Below are 13,087 nucleotides of genomic sequence, written 5' to 3'. Positions count from 1 at the left end.
AGTTTGGGACAGAACCAAGGCCTTGCATGGTCCTCGGACTCAAGCCTATGGGGAAACCAAGTACAAAAAGAAATCTTACAAGTTTTGGACAGAACCAAGGTCTTGCATGGTCCTCGAACTCAAGCTATGGGGAAACCAAGTACAAAAAAGAAAAAATTACAAGTTTTGGACAGAACCAAGGCCTTGCATGGTCCTCGGACTCAAGCCTATGGGGAACCCAAGTACATAAAAAGAAAATCCACAAGTTTTGTACAAAACCAAGGCCTTGCATGGTCCTCGGACTCAAGCCTATGGGGTAACCAACTGCTCGGATGGGAAAGTCTCCGGCTCAAATACTGTAAAATGTTAAGGCCGATAAAGGTGTTATGATGATGGTGGGACACTCCACTATTCGGTAGCCTAAGGGGGCTGTTCGTTTTGGCGGATGATATGTCTTTGAATGATTACTTCCTATACCGCATAGAGCATCCAGTTCTAATCCCAGCATTGTTTCGGGCAAGTATCGTTATTCACAGGTACGCATTGCTATGTCAAGCAACTCTGTTAAAGTTATGGTGACATCTTTTTATCAGCGAGTATTTTGGCCTTATTTGTCATCGATTCAAATGCTATATTATTGTGCCGAACAGCGTTTGCAAATTTAAAAAAGAAAGAGAGCATAGAGACGGAACATGCGAAATAAAATAACAACAATTTTTATTAATACGAAAATTTATTACAACGTACAAAAGGGGGCTCAAACAAGCCTATACAAAATGTGAACTGCCTAAGCAACGATAACATCCGTAGTACAGATAAGTAAACAGTCAGGCGTCTTTTAAACTCGTCTTCAAAGTCTCTCCAATCTCTGCCTCAATACTGCTCATATTGCGATAAAAGCCTTCTTTGGAAAAAGATGAAGGAGAAGGAAATAGTAAGGAAGAAATCAATGAAGAAGATGGAGGAGATGAATGAGGAAGATGGAGGACATGAGTAAAGAAGGAGGAGAAGAAGAGAGAAGAGATGAAAAGAAAGAAAAGGAGCAAAAGAGGGAGAAGAGAAAGCACCAGAATGGATCTGGTGCTGGGAAGACTAAGAAAGGGAAGCGGAGAGGGCCACCAGTGAACAAAGAGAGGAAGAAGCAGAGACACTTAGTCCCTGCCTCGTTCCTGACTCCTAACACACTGGAGCCATATTAGGTATGCTCGTAAGAGAGCGGTTGGTTACGATGATGGGAATTCTCGACTCAGTCACGCCGAAAGTTTGACGTGATGAGTCCCTGCTTCGGATTTTGGCTGAAAGGAAGGGGGGACAAATCTTAAGTCTCCGCCATCCTTGCCCTGACCGAGCCATTTCGAGCTTCGTTAAGACAGGGCGTTTCTGGGAAGGGAATGGTTTTTTCATCGCTTACTGCTATGGCGAGTGTATTTCAGGCTAAGGAATAACCGGAAAGTAAAAGTAAACTCCGGAAGGAATTTAAGGGTTTTCAAATCTTAAAGGGATTCATCTGTGGGAGAAACGATTCTTGTTTCTCCTCTTTATATAGGGGACGAAGAGGGGAATACTTAATGTGTTCAGATCCCCGAGGAAGTCTGCAGACAAGAATACACCCGCTCCGTTCCCCCACGCCATCAATAACTGTCGAATCTGGGAAGTCTCGTGAAGGGAAGATATTAAAGACGCGCTTCGGATAACCAAACGGCCTAAACGCATCATGAAGAAATTAAGAGGAGCACCTTGTAGACCGGTACACTTCTTGGGTAGATGAAGAGCCGCCAGCGTCAGTCAAAGGCTGAATTAAGTGAGTCACAATAAGGGCCTGGTATTACCAAAACCCCCCATTCCAATCAGGATGTTGGACGGTAGGGTTTTGAGGGGCTATTGTGGGGCCCAATAATTTATGGGCTAGGCCCACTTGCTCGTGGGAAGTCTAAAGGCCCAAGCCGAAAAAAGTAATGGCCCGGAGATGCAGCCGAGCACAGTTTCGTCCTCGGCAGACCCAAAGCCCCGTTGAGGGTAGGGGTAAAAAAAATAATAATAAAGGAATAAATATGGAAGGAGATCTAAAATATCTTGGGAGAATTATCCCTACACTACCCTTCCCAGATAAGGCTCTGCACCTAACAGAGCTGTATTCTTCAGCTTTATCAACCATCCCCCACAATTCTGGGATTAGACTGATGGGACAAATATCGGTCTAATAAAGGTTGGCCCTACACGTGGACGAAGGACATCGGACGTAAGTTAGTATAAAAGAAAAAGTAAGTAAACCTAAAAGGGGGACTCCCATCCCACATCCAAAAAAGGGAGACGATCTGGGTGAGAACATCTCAACAGCACCTGAGATTACAGAAAAAACCCATCGTCGGGTAACCGGGATAAGACCCTAATGGTCCTCGGATCAAGTCCGAGGAGGCCCATCCCATAGGATGCGACGCCGTAGGGCTTAGATGTTCAAGCCCAAATCCTTTTTCTACACGAATTCCTCTAAAACCAAGACCGGGCATCGCCCCGTGACCAACGGCTAGCTTTTCAAGCCCACTCTCTACAAATCATATTGTGAGGGATCTTTCATGCGCGAGCCCAACATCCTTATTGGGCCGCCAAAGAATTGTGTCCTTACAGATATTATGTCAAAGGAAGTCTTCTATAAAGAAGCAAAACAATGGACCCCTATTTAAATTCTTGGTTTCTCTTAGGTATATTTTTTATTTTATTTTTTAAATTCTCAACTTTTGAATTATTTTGTGTGTATTAGGTTTTGGTTGTTCTATGTATTTAGTTTGTAAGTATTTTGATTTTTTCAATTGACTATCACTATGAACAAACTTGGTTCAAAACATGTCTTTCATGTGCTGTAGTGCAATCTGATTCCAAGTTACTTTTTCTTATTCATTGTTAAGACTTTATCAATATTTATCTATTTTTATATTTTAAAATTATGTCTGTGCTTTGTGCTAATTTCTTAGTATGCGGAATTCCTCCAATATCCTTTTAGGTCATTAAATTTAAGGTTCCTATGAACTTTTTCATGACTATATTTCTTCAAAAGTCAAACTAAATTCAATTTAAAATTCCTCCTATATCATTTTAGACCATTCATAATATTTGGCTAAATTAAATCTATTGGTCCAAATTTCTATGTAAGTCTATCTTTACTTAATTTTATTTTCATTTTAGATCATTAAATTTAAGGTTCCTATGAAATTTTTCATGACTATATTTCTTCAAAAGTCAAACTAAATTCAATTTAAAATTCCTCCTATATCATTTTAGACCATTCATAATATTTGGCTAAATTAGATCCATCGGTCCAAATTTCTATGTAAGTCTATCTTTACTTAACTTTATTTTCATTTTTTTAAAATATTCAAAAATTTGGATTGTTTGTCATTAATGAATTGGGATTTTAGCTTATTTTGTTTTCAAATGTTTTAATTATTATTATTATATATATATATATATATATATATATATTTTTTTTTTTTTCATGTGTAATATTAATATATGTGTTATTAAAGGTTAAAACACAATATAATTAGGCTGTGTTTGGTTGCCGTAAAACGTTTTCCAGAAAATACATATTTTCCGGAAATGCTAATTTCCGGAAAAGGAAAATATTTTTGTGTGTTTGGTTGTATTTCAAAAAATTTTCCGGAAAATATTTTCTAGTGTTTGGAAAAGAAGGAGGAAAACACAAACCAGAAAACACACAAGCCACAACCTAGAAAAATCGCGGTCTCGCCGTCGCGAGATCGCGATCAACGTCGCGGTCTTGCGACGGCGCGATCTCGCGTTCGTGATCTCGCGGTCGACGCTTCGCGAGATCGCGCCGTCGATTACGATCTCGATCCGGTGCGATCTCGCGAAGGCGAGATCGCGATCGACGGCGCGATCTCGCGAACAACGCTTCACGAGATCGCGCCGTCGATCGCGATCTTGATCCGACGCGATCTCGCGAAGCGTCGATCGCCGTCGTCGGACTGGTCCGCGCGCGTGGACTGGAGCTCGGACTGGAGATCGGCACGGACTGGAGCTCGGACTGGTTTTCTCCTCTCGCACGCTCGCTCTCTCTCTTTTTTCGGAAATCCATTGAAGTGAAAATGAAAGCAGAAATTCATTTCCGTGGTCAAACTGAAAATTTCGGTCAACAAGAAATCATTTTCCGGAAAATAATGTTTTCCGTGACAGCCAAACGCACGCATTTTCCGGAAATTGATTTCTGGAATTGGTTTGAAGCCGATTCAAACGCAGCCTTAGAGACATTACTCAAGTTGTATAAGTTAGGGTGTTAACCATTTGAATAAAATCAACACTAAAACAAATGATTTAAATATCAAAATAAGAATTAAAAATGAAATTTATTTTAGGTGTACAAATATAATTGATTTTTTAATCTTAAATTTGAATTAATTATTTTAGGATAACCTTATTTATGCAAGTATCAGAAAAGATTTAATTGCTTGAGTTCAAATCACCCTATTCATTAATAAATAAGGAATTATAAAAAAAATTATAAAATTTTTTATTGATCATTTTAATTAGAGATATTATATATAAAGACAAATATACAAAATTATGCATTTTATGTAATAAGAATCATTCATTTAGTTAGAAACAAAAATTCTAAAATTATGTAATAATAACTCTTTTAGTTATTATTTATATATATATATATATATATATGTATATATATATATATATATATATATACAGAAAATTCATAACTAAAGCCATGCAACGCATGAGACTTTCACTAGTATTAATAAAAATATTGGTTCATCATATTATGGGCCCAAAAATAAAAGAGATATAATAGAAACCTACATTTACACATCCTATATGACTATGCCAGTCTCACACACATAACACACCCAAAATTAACTTCAAGGAACTAGTAAAATTGTTTTAAGATTTAGCCTCATATTTGTACTACAATGCTCCAATACCATCATGTTTACTAAAACCTAAAACACCTCTAATTTTTCTTTTAATCTAAAATTTCAGAGATTGAAATATAAAACTTGAAGATGTTCAAAATTGGCGTAAGTTTTTCTTCTCTCTCCAGCTATTAAGGTCATAGCAATATCCTTCTTGTATAAGAGAACCAGGAATTTGGTATTAATTTATCCACATCAGTTTCTCAAAGTGACCACCCATTAAAAAAATCATAAAGAAAATTTAACACTTATTTTGTCATAATTATAACTTCACCGAATATTATGGTTTAATCTAATCTGATGCAAGTAGAATTGGTAGGTCATCTCGGACTCAAAGTTCAGTTTAGCCATGTCAGGGAAAGACAATAAGTTAATTAATTGCCAATTCGTAAATTCTTGCCTAAAAGCATTCCCATTAGCCCAGCTAAAATAACATTTACTATATAAAAAAGTGTTACATCCACAACATTTTCACGACATTTTTATAGCAAATTTTAAGTAACAAGTTATTTCAGGCTTTTAATTTGAATCCACTACTGAAATTACATCCTGTAATAACTTGCTACCTAAGATTTTTTTTTTTTTTAGAAACAAACACACACACATAGGGGAGAGGGAAAGAAGTTCTAACACAAAGGTACATCACAACTCCACTTAAAAGCCATGGTAACTTTTAAGGAATGGTGGGACAATGCTACCTAATATTTGTTGTGAAAATATTGTGAACATATGTGTGTTTGTGTATATATATATTAACCCAAAATTTCCTAACAATACGCCACCAAAGTTTCAATTTACTCTCGAATTCTTTTAATTTATTGAAAAAATTGTTATTCTCTGACTTAAGCATCAAAAAGGTCTTGGTCGGCACTTGATTGATATCATTTTAATTATGTTGTTTATTGCACAAGTGCTCATTGTTTAGCCTAACCCTACAATTAACTGCATCAACATATTCTATGTTGATTATCTTTTAGAACTAATTTCAGGCACGCACGGGGACTAGCTAGGCAATTGTTGATTCGATTTTGGTCAATTACAAAAGAAATGTTGATTATTTAGTCCGTTCCTAAATGGTCAAAGTATTTAAGGTATATATTTTTTTGTCAGTGATAAATGTAAATGGAAAATGCTAGAATTATAAACTATTTTACAATATTTTTTATAAATTGCTGATGTGATGAGTGGTTATTACCTTGGTAAGTAAAAAAGTGATATTAGTAATAGTCCCAAATGAGAACCAATTAGAATTGCCTACATCAACAATTTGTAAAAACGTTGTAAAATATTTTGTGATCTTAGCATTACTCTATGAGTCATGCTAACGAGTGTCCTTAGCACAATTATTAACAATCCATTTAGAAAAATTTTGACACTACTTTTATGGGAAATGAAAAAAGTTGTCAAAATATTAATTTTTTTTTTTTTCCTTTTCCATAAAAACTTTTTTTAAATGGATTGTCAACTATTACCCTAAGAGCATCCGTTAGCATTTCCTACTCCATATAGACCAGGCCTCTCCATAAATGCTTGAAAGATCTATGAGTGGTGAAGAAAGCTGTTACCTGTTCTATTTCGACCTTTCACTTTGATCCCAAACCACGTGATTTGATTAGTGAATTGTGGTAGCCATTATCTGTTGACAACTTTTTGAGAAAGATAATAAACTGTTAAAGAAAGATGTTGTACTTAATTAATTGCTATTGTATAATACCCTAGAAAGATCAAATTATATTGTTCATACATTTATATTTAAGTTGATTTGATGCAATGCCAACAAGTCTTTAATGAACTTGATTTTCTGTCTTCAAATTGGAAATGACCTCATTATTTTTCTTGCTAAAAAGTCATTTTTGTTGTGCTACCATAGACCTTTTGATCATCCATTGAAAGTAGTCATCAATCACTTAATTGATCCGTTGTCATTAAACTCTAATTTAATTTGTTAAATCGATCCTTAATTACAAAATCCATAAGTGGATAAACTACAATAATTTATAGGTAAATGTCACAATCTTTATGTCCAGAAAATACAGATACCAAACATCCTTGTTCCATACAATATCCAGTCACTGGAAAATAATCCATACATCAAATATATAAAAACATCTTTTTTTGATAAGGTTTTTTTAATAAGGAATATATAAAAACATCTTATTAGATAGCAGAGTAGCTATTTTCATCATCTTCTGCTGGAGACTGAGAAAGAACAGATAATATAACAAAGGCTCCAAATAATATTGTAATAACAGCAGTGAAGTTGACAAGTAAGGCCTCTGAGCCATACTTTGCAAGCCCTGTATTTTCAAGGAAAGTAAGTTTCTCTAAGAATCCTATTGCAGCATTGCCCACAGCCAATGTGAACACAGTAAGTCCAAATACCACATGCCAAGGAACAGAGTCGCTCCTAAGCCCAATAGTCCCTCCAGGGTAGAAGAAGACCAGGAACCCATATAACCACTGCAAATTTATTTTCTCAATGTTGTTAGGCTGGTTTTCATGAAGAAAATTAATGAAATTTACATTAAACACATCTCTATTTGTATGAGTTTTTACTTGAATTATTATGCTGGGTGTTACAATTAGGACAGGTGAGCCCACTTAACTGAGCTTCAATTAACAACAAAGTTTGTGATGGGCCTTGCTTAAAACATGACCTTGTGATTAAAGTTAAAGACTGGACCCTACATTCGAAGCCCAAGCACGTTTCTTTGCCTTTTAGGTACAACATGTGTATAACATTCCAACAAGTATCTTTTCTCTTTTCCTCTCAGAAAAGAAAATCGGTAAATCATACTTTTGGTCTTAAAATTGAGGATAATTTTGATTTTGGTTCTTCAATATTAGAAACTTTAGATTTAGTTCTTCAAATTTCAAAAATGGAATAATTTAGTTCCTGAAATTAGGATAGTTCGATTTTGATCCTTCAAATATGGAGTTGGTTTGATTTTGGTCCTTCAAATATGTGGTTTGCTCAATTTGGTCCCTAAAAAATGGGGGTGTCTTAGTCTCCCATTAGTCACATAAACAAAAAATATATATGAATTGATCAAATTGTTCTCTTTTTTAAATTCCATTTGAAACCCAAATTTTTTAAATTTAAAGGATCAAAATCAAACCAACACTTAATTTTAGTGACCAAAAATGTAATTTACCAAAAATAAAATCTAAGCAAGAAGCTAAGAAGCTTTACAATATTGTGTCTTATTAACGGATGTCCTTACAAAAATTGTTAATAAATTATTTTTGAAAAGTTTTGATATCATTTTTGTAAAAAATATAAAAAGCTTTAAAAAAAATTATTAGTTTTTTTCATAAAAATTTTCTAACAATATTTTATAAATTAATATATGTAAACTTTGTCCTACAATATTTTTACTACAGCATAGCATATGGATGATAGAATAAAAGTGTAATTGCCACTTTAGTTCCTAAGGTTTGTCCTATATATATATATATATATATATATATTTATTTATTTATTTATTTATCCCGTGCAAGTAGTTTTACCTGAATACCATAGAGAACAATAATCCCAATTCCAAGCCAGGAATGCAAGCTGTAGAGATTGGCAATCTCGCTCTCATTATGATACTTGAATGCAGTGTAAATTCCCAAAATACCAAGTGCTAGAGCAATGGCATGAAGCACCATATGTATCAACTTCTTCACGTCTTTCCTCAAAGGAAGTGACTTGTAACTAATAATGGCTGCATTTTAATTAATGGCAAATTAATTACCATGCATGTAGGAGAATCTTAGAAATTAACCTTATTCTATATAGAATGATTTGTAAATTACCTTCACCCCCTATGATAATGAAGCCTACCAACATCAAAAAAGGATGTAGCTGTAGAGAGAAATTAATGGACATGTAAGGCTTTTTTTGCATGATAGAAATTGCAAACGTACATAAAAAATCAAGTCAAGCAAAAAGGTATACTTTGCATAAAATTAAAGTTTTAGTTGATCAACCACAAATTTTTTACAGAAATAACCGATGATTTAGCAAATATATCTTACATATATATATATATATAGACAAAACTTAGGTACAGTATTTTAAGTGTTGTTCCTTAGATTTCTCTTTTAAGATTCAGGCATGTCGCTACTTAACTAAAAAATATACTTTCATCCCATGAAAAAAATTCACATGGCTGAATCTTAAGAGGAGAACCTAAGGAATAACACCTAAATACTGTACCTAACTCTTGCCTCTCTCTCTCTCTATATATATATATATATATATATATCACGTGAAGATCAAATAATTCGACATGTGGAAAAGATACTTAATTTTAACCATTATGGCGTTTAACATGTTTTTATTTATATATATAAATATATATATATATTTTTTTTCTTTAATATGCTCAAAATGTATAAATGTATGTATGTGTTTACGAGAGACCAGGACAACTCAAATTTGGGAATCTGTTTTGCACTCTAACATAAGTGATACTTTACCCAATATTTTCCTTTCTTATTTAGTATTTGTTTAGCTGGAAGGAAATGATATGCATATTTATGGTAATTGATTGTGATTTACCACCAATATGATGATTGTGCATGATTTTTAGTCCATCGAAAAAATATAAGAATTTATAGACCGAGAAGAACATAAAAATTTTCGGCTACAAAATTTCTGGAGGATATGAAATTATGCAAAGTATTGGTATGTGAATTAATAAAATAATAAAATAAAAAAAGCCAAAATAATTTTTTAAAACTCCCAAAGAATATCACGAATACACGTCTAGCTATAACTATAAGTCTATAATAAACATTCATTTGGCACCACACGCATGTTACAGCACATGAGTGTTCAGAATCACCCTAAAATAGATAATGGGATAAGCACAAGACTCACAGCTCATGTGAAGAAGGAATTCGAAACCTCATTAATTATTTTGATTCCAATATGGGTAGGTTGCTATGTGTCCTAGCTACATTAATTTCCTAACATACACACAGAAGGGAAAACAAAAAAAACAAAACCAAAAAAAAAACCCTTAAAGTCTAAATATTATATAATTTTTTTATGTCGTAAATATATATAATATAATAATAATGACCCTCACATGGGTACTTTTATAAATTACTATTTATTTAAAAAATAATATCAAATGTTTTAGGTAAATTTTACCTTTTTAGGTAAATTTTACTTGTACTAGAGTTAAGATATTTAATAATTTTGTGGAGCCGTATGATAGTGATACTCATTTTATTCAAATAAAAATTATTAATTCTTCCGAAAAAAAGAAAAGAAAAAAGAGACAATTAGAAAGGTAGGTTTTATTTGATGGGTAGGTACGTGCTACCAAACTAGGCAACTACCTATCACTACTACCAGTTTCTCAAAAAAACTATCACTACTACCAAACAAACAGCTTGGGATTTTAACTGGTTTAGGCTATAGGTAAATGTTACAATGGCAACAAGTAATTTTCCATTTATTAGAAAATATAACCCTAGTTCAAGAAAGAAAGTCTTTTTTTTTTTTTTTTTTTTGCTAATCAAGAAAGAAAGTCTTTTCATTTCATCAAGTTCGTACTAATATTTTATTATCTAAAAGAGTTGGTATTGTTGATTAAGAATCAACCTATCACTCTTGGTTTAAGTGTGAACCGCTTTACTAGAAGCTAGCCAAATTTCAAATAATTGACATTAAGACCCAAAAAAACAAAAAAATAGTGCTTGGCTTAGCTGTCCTGTGCATTTTGTTACTGATATTAAACTATATATATATATATATATATGATTAAAAAAGTTTGAAACAGTCCAAGCCAATTGGAGTGGCATCCAATACCATATTCAAAGTGAGAGAGGATCAAGAAAAATTCCAAATGCCAATAAACAAGAGGAATAATACCTAGGTCACCCATTAAACCATAACTTAAAAGTAAAAGTAAAATATTAAGATAGTATTCATTAACAATAAAAAGATCAAAAAATCAAATTTAACACTAAACTTGTTAATGTCCAGAGAAACCAAGAAACACAAGATTTCTTCATTTCCCAACACACACACACACACAAAAATCAAAACAAACAGTGAAACAAACACAAACTTTGATAGACATGGTCAACCGACTCAACCTCACAGGAAAACACCCAAAAACCAAACGAAAATTACAGAACCCAGAAGAGAGAAAGAGAGATAGAGAGAGAGAGGGAGAGAGAGCTTCTACAATTCTACAAAACCCCACAAATTACAACCAAACAAAACCTAGTACTGGAAATCATAACAAGTGTATATATGTATATACATGATACAAATTTAAAAACCCTTCAAGAAATCTAACAAAAACCACCAACCCAAGAAGCAAAAAGAGAGAGAAAGATAGAGTTAGAGTTAGAAAAACTTACATTGAAGATGAGGCTCTTGTTGGGAGCTTCCCATGCGAAACCACCTCTGAAATCTAAGGTCCAAACCAACACTAAAACCAGACCCAAAATTGCCAGCACGTGTGCCACAAACGTGAAAGGAATAGCCTTTACACCAAGTACCATGTTTCTCTGAACCAAAAAAACTCTATCCCCTCTACCCTGATCTTTGTAAAATAGCTATATACGGAAATGAAAGCAATCTCTTATGGCTAAATATATTCTGGTGGTAACGTCTTTTAATTGCTTGCCTTTTCTTGCTGATTGTTATTTTTAGCTGATTTGACCGTCGGATGAAAATCTTTTTATCATCATTATTGGATGGTTGCTGCCACGTTGATTTCTCTGATTGGGAGAGTACTGTTGGTTTTTGGGGTCTAGGGTGTACCCCACAACTTTGTGTCTTTTCTTCTACCCCTCATTCTTTACTTACCTTTCAACATTTTGCATATATTTCATCTGAGATATTATTGTGCTATTATTATTGTCGACTTTCTGATGTATGAGATAACCTATTGCGTTTCCACTCATACCTAAGACTTCAATACTTATGCTAGCAAACTTTTTTGTGTGTGTTTTTGGTCGTTTTCTCTTTCTTTGGTAAACAACCTCGTGGATGGAATTTGATTCCTTAGGGTTTGTTAGAAATTCATTTATTTTGTTATAGTTGAAAATTTTTTATTAAAAATATTGTAAATAAAAGTAAAAGTTAACTGAAATAATATAATAAAATCTATAAATAGTATCAAAAAGTATGGTGGAACCTATAAATAGTAATAAAAATAAATTACACTTGCTCACTAAATAGGACCTTACTGTTTTATATTTGATTATTCAAATATGATTCACGTTTATTATTAAAATATTGTTTAGCTACCTAGCTAGGCATCTTGGTTTATATTAAAAAGAAAATGAGATTTTTTTTTAATAAGTTCGACTCATTTTTATGTAATTATGTTGATTTGATATTGTATTGAATTGTGTTAAGCGTCGTATTGTATGGATTGAATTGTGTTAACTATTACATCGGATACTTATTAAGCGGTAAATATATAGGAATATCTTATATAAAGAGAGAGAACTTTGGAATTAGTGAAAAAAAATTGTAAATTTTTGAAAAATAATTAATAATATATGGGGAGGAGATAGGTAACTTTTATAATTTATATACATACAGTGAACTTAGACACAATTTGGACCGCAAAGACTAGCAGCTTATGTCATCTGTGACGTCATAATTTTTAAAAAGTAGTGGGGGCTTATCAAATGTTAAATGACAATCGTCCTTTGTTCTTAGCATTGGCAGTTGGCTGTGTTAGTGATGGTGATTTCTTATGATCATGTGGAATGGTACGTGCCTCTTGAGGAAATTGGGCCCACTCAGTGACTCGACTCAACCGTGACTATCATTAAGAGATTGGAGCCAAGCGTATGGATTGGCATCTTTGAATTTTTGTACATCAAGAGATTAGCATTTAGTGACCAGTGAAAATCGGAGGATTTTATAAACAAAGTTTGGTTACAAATTACTTCTTTTTTTTTTTTTCACAAATTTCCTGTTAAATTATATATTTTTTCTTATATTATTTATGTTTGTAAAATTTTTATAAGATAAAAAATTAAAAGCTACGTTATCAATTAATTGTTTAAATTGTAAATTTTTATAATTTAAAATTATGTATAAAAAATAAGTTTATGAATCATATAATAAATAACATCTGATTGGCATAAAATTTGGCATGTGTATTAAGAGTGTAAAGAACATGTAATTTAACGATTTT

General features: G+C 33.1%; 1 protein-coding gene across 1 annotated transcript; it reads right to left on the bottom strand.

Annotated features, from left to right (window-relative positions):
• Positions 1–6,880: 6,880 nt before the first annotated feature.
• Positions 6,881–11,747, bottom strand: LOC115960767 (transmembrane ascorbate ferrireductase 1-like). Its single transcript, XM_031079758.1, has 4 exons — positions 11,289–11,747; positions 8,721–8,769; positions 8,430–8,629; positions 6,881–7,379 (listed from the first exon to the last, which is right to left on the bottom strand). Exons 1-4 carry the CDS (start codon positions 11,430–11,432, stop codon positions 7,077–7,079), a joined length of 696 nt encoding a protein of 231 aa, XP_030935618.1. The 5' UTR covers positions 11,433–11,747; the 3' UTR covers positions 6,881–7,076.
• Positions 11,748–13,087: the final 1,340 nt, after the last annotated feature.

The sequence above is a fragment of the Quercus lobata genome, chromosome 9 (assembly GCF_001633185.2).
Source record: "Quercus lobata isolate SW786 chromosome 9, ValleyOak3.0 Primary Assembly, whole genome shotgun sequence".
NCBI lineage: Eukaryota > Viridiplantae > Streptophyta > Magnoliopsida > Fagales > Fagaceae > Quercus > Quercus lobata.
The sequence above is the reverse complement of the archived record's forward strand: the minus strand, read 5'-3'. Positions and strand labels throughout refer to the sequence as shown.

What these genes read in the sequence shown, in the direction of transcription:
- LOC115960767 (XM_031079758.1), bottom strand. Translation starts at nt 11,432, where the DNA reads ATGGTACTTGGTGTAAAGGCTATTCCTTTCACGTTTGTGGCACACGTG. An exon ending in ACAAGAGCCTCATCTTCAAT is followed by an intron (nt 8,770 to 11,288) that starts GTAAGTTTTTCT and finishes TTCTCTCTACAG; the next exon opens with CTACATCCTTTTTTGATGTT. An exon ending in CATTATCATAGGGGGTGAAG is followed by an intron (nt 8,630 to 8,720) that starts GTAATTTACAAA and finishes ATTAAAATGCAG; the next exon opens with CCATTATTAGTTACAAGTCA.